The sequence below is a fragment of the Penaeus chinensis genome, chromosome 31, assembly GCF_019202785.1.
Source record: "Penaeus chinensis breed Huanghai No. 1 chromosome 31, ASM1920278v2, whole genome shotgun sequence".
In the NCBI taxonomy this organism is placed as follows: Eukaryota; Metazoa; Arthropoda; class Malacostraca; order Decapoda; family Penaeidae; genus Penaeus; species Penaeus chinensis.
This window is the reverse complement of record NC_061849.1, coordinates 14,071,016-14,073,424: the sequence shown is the minus strand read 5'-3', so window position 1 is coordinate 14,073,424 and position 2,409 is coordinate 14,071,016. Positions and strand designations below refer to the sequence as shown.

At 40.1% G+C, this 2,409-nt stretch overlaps 1 protein-coding gene across 1 annotated transcript in view; it reads right to left on the bottom strand.

The window, feature by feature from the left end:
• The window catches only part of LOC125042048 (acetylcholine receptor subunit alpha-like), an 18,999-nt gene that overhangs the window by 6,251 nt on the left and 10,339 nt on the right, over positions 1-2,409 (bottom strand). The window contains exon 4 of the mRNA XM_047637510.1: positions 1,886-1,982. Coding sequence (XP_047493466.1) covers positions 1,886-1,982 — 97 coding nt within the window. The remainder of the gene's footprint in view (positions 1-1,885; positions 1,983-2,409) is intronic.

Genomic DNA, 2,409 nt, shown 5'->3' with positions numbered 1-2,409 from the left:
CACACCACACACATATTTGGTGTTTGTGATTCAATATCAAACTGCAAAATACAAACAACACACACACAAACCACACAAACACACACACACACACAACAAAAACCCTAACACATATAAAAACATTTGCCTTAACGTGTTCAAAACTAGCTCAATCTTTAGCAAAGGAAGGCGCCGATCACAGCCTCCCTCTCTCGCGCCGCATCTCATCTCGCAGAGCGCTCGCCCCGAAGGCCCCATTTGCTCTGCCATCCTTAACATCTCAAGACAATTTGATATTTCGTTTCCTGCAAGAGACGAGGTCTAATACATTAAGATGTCCCCGGGCGTACCTTGGACTCGTTTATTTACGCATTGGCAACCCCTCTACACCCCTTCCCCCCCTCCCCCCTCCCTTCTCCCTCCCCCCTACCCCCCCCTCCCATTTGCCCCCGCATGATCGGGAGAACGATTTGGGTCTCAAAGGGCCCCAGAAAGAGGGGGAAAATAAGGCCCCGGGTTTTTTATACTGAAAAGGTCGGAAAACCCTTTTTCTTTATACCACACCCCTTTGCGAGTGTGGGGCGTGTTGTGTGTAAAATTCACAGATCTTTGTGTACACGTATCTAATAATATTAAATAACGAGCTTAACCATGCAAACCACACACACACACACACACACACCACACACACACACACACACAAAACCACACACACTCACTCACCTCTCTCTTTCTCCTCTCTCCTCTCTCACGTCTCCTCCTCTCTTTATCCCCAAACACCCACACAAAACACACACACACACAACACCCCAACACACAAAAAACGAACCACCTTTTAAACAAAAACACACACAACCCACACACCAAAAACACACAAACAACACTGCACAACACAACACATACCTACCATACACTACACATACACACACACACCACAAACACACACCACCACACAAAACCCCTCATAACACACACAAAAAACCACACACACACACACACACCGTACACCAAGCAAATGCTACCACACCGGATACTTATTCTTTCACTCTCCTCCTCTCTTCTCTCCTCTCTCCCCTCGCTTCAAACCTCTCTCACAAAATTAAAAAAATACTGCATTTTTTCCCACTTCAAGAATCTATCTTTAATTCTACCCTCAGCGTCCATTCGTTTTCGTATCACAGAAATACAACCATGTTTACACAGAGACAGAGATGGATTGTGTCCATCAATTTATCGTCAACAACACTAAATCAATTTCGGCGTCACCGGTGTACCCAGGGACCCCAGTTTACCCTGGAAGCTTCAGTAATCTAAAAAATCCATTTTATTTCCTTTTTCCGTATCCAGGCTTCAACATGGTCTTAAAATACTTCTTTCATATTCTCCTTTTTTTTTTTTTTTTTTTTTTGGCCAAACACTCCACCGTAACGTAATTGCGCAGACGTCACATATCTCACTCAAACTTAAAAGGGGGGGGGGCTGACACACACAAGGCAAAAGACTGTACCCTGATGTACCCAAAATACCACTTAGACATCGGTGTTCCCTGGATAATGCGTTTGCTCTCTACCCCCCCCCCCCTTTTTTTACATGGATTTATACATATGGATAACAACGCTTTAAGTGTACACTAACAAAAACAACACACACACACACACACACACACACACACACAATATATATATATAATTTATATGTATAAATAATTATATATATATAAAATATATATATAATATACATATATATATATATTTTCATAATGGATACATACTTACATACAACAGACAACACAAAACAAAACATACCACCCCACACACACCCACACGCACGCACGCAAAACACCCTTTATTTTCCCCCTTTTTCTTATTTCCTCACCCATCCTTCCCTTCCTTCAATCCCTCCTCACGATTCCTACGACGCCCTTCCTTGTAAGACATCCTAAGACGCGACTCTTCCTTGAAAAACCGTTTCGTATACTCTGCCAACTGCATCCTCTGTCGCTTCTTCGAAAAATCATTTGCAAAGTTTGAAAATTTCGGAAAAGGACATTTTAAGTGACAAACAAGCTTAAAACTTACGAGGTAAAAAATTAGATATGGAAGATCAGCTAATACACAAACACACGCATACAGACACACACAAACATACAGCCGCCAAAACCCACACACAGACACATTAATTCATACACTTACACTTAAATGTACCCCAAAATATAGATAGATAGACAAATATATGGAAAGATAAAAAGAAAAGAGAAAAAAAGGAAAAAGAAATAAAGAAAATTTACAAACATACAAAAATACAATACAAAAAATATATATAAATATATATAAATATTTGTGTGTGTGTGGTGGTTGTGGTGTTGTCTAATGTGTATTAATATATATGATGTCATAATATGGTATTGTATTAATTATATAAAAATAATAC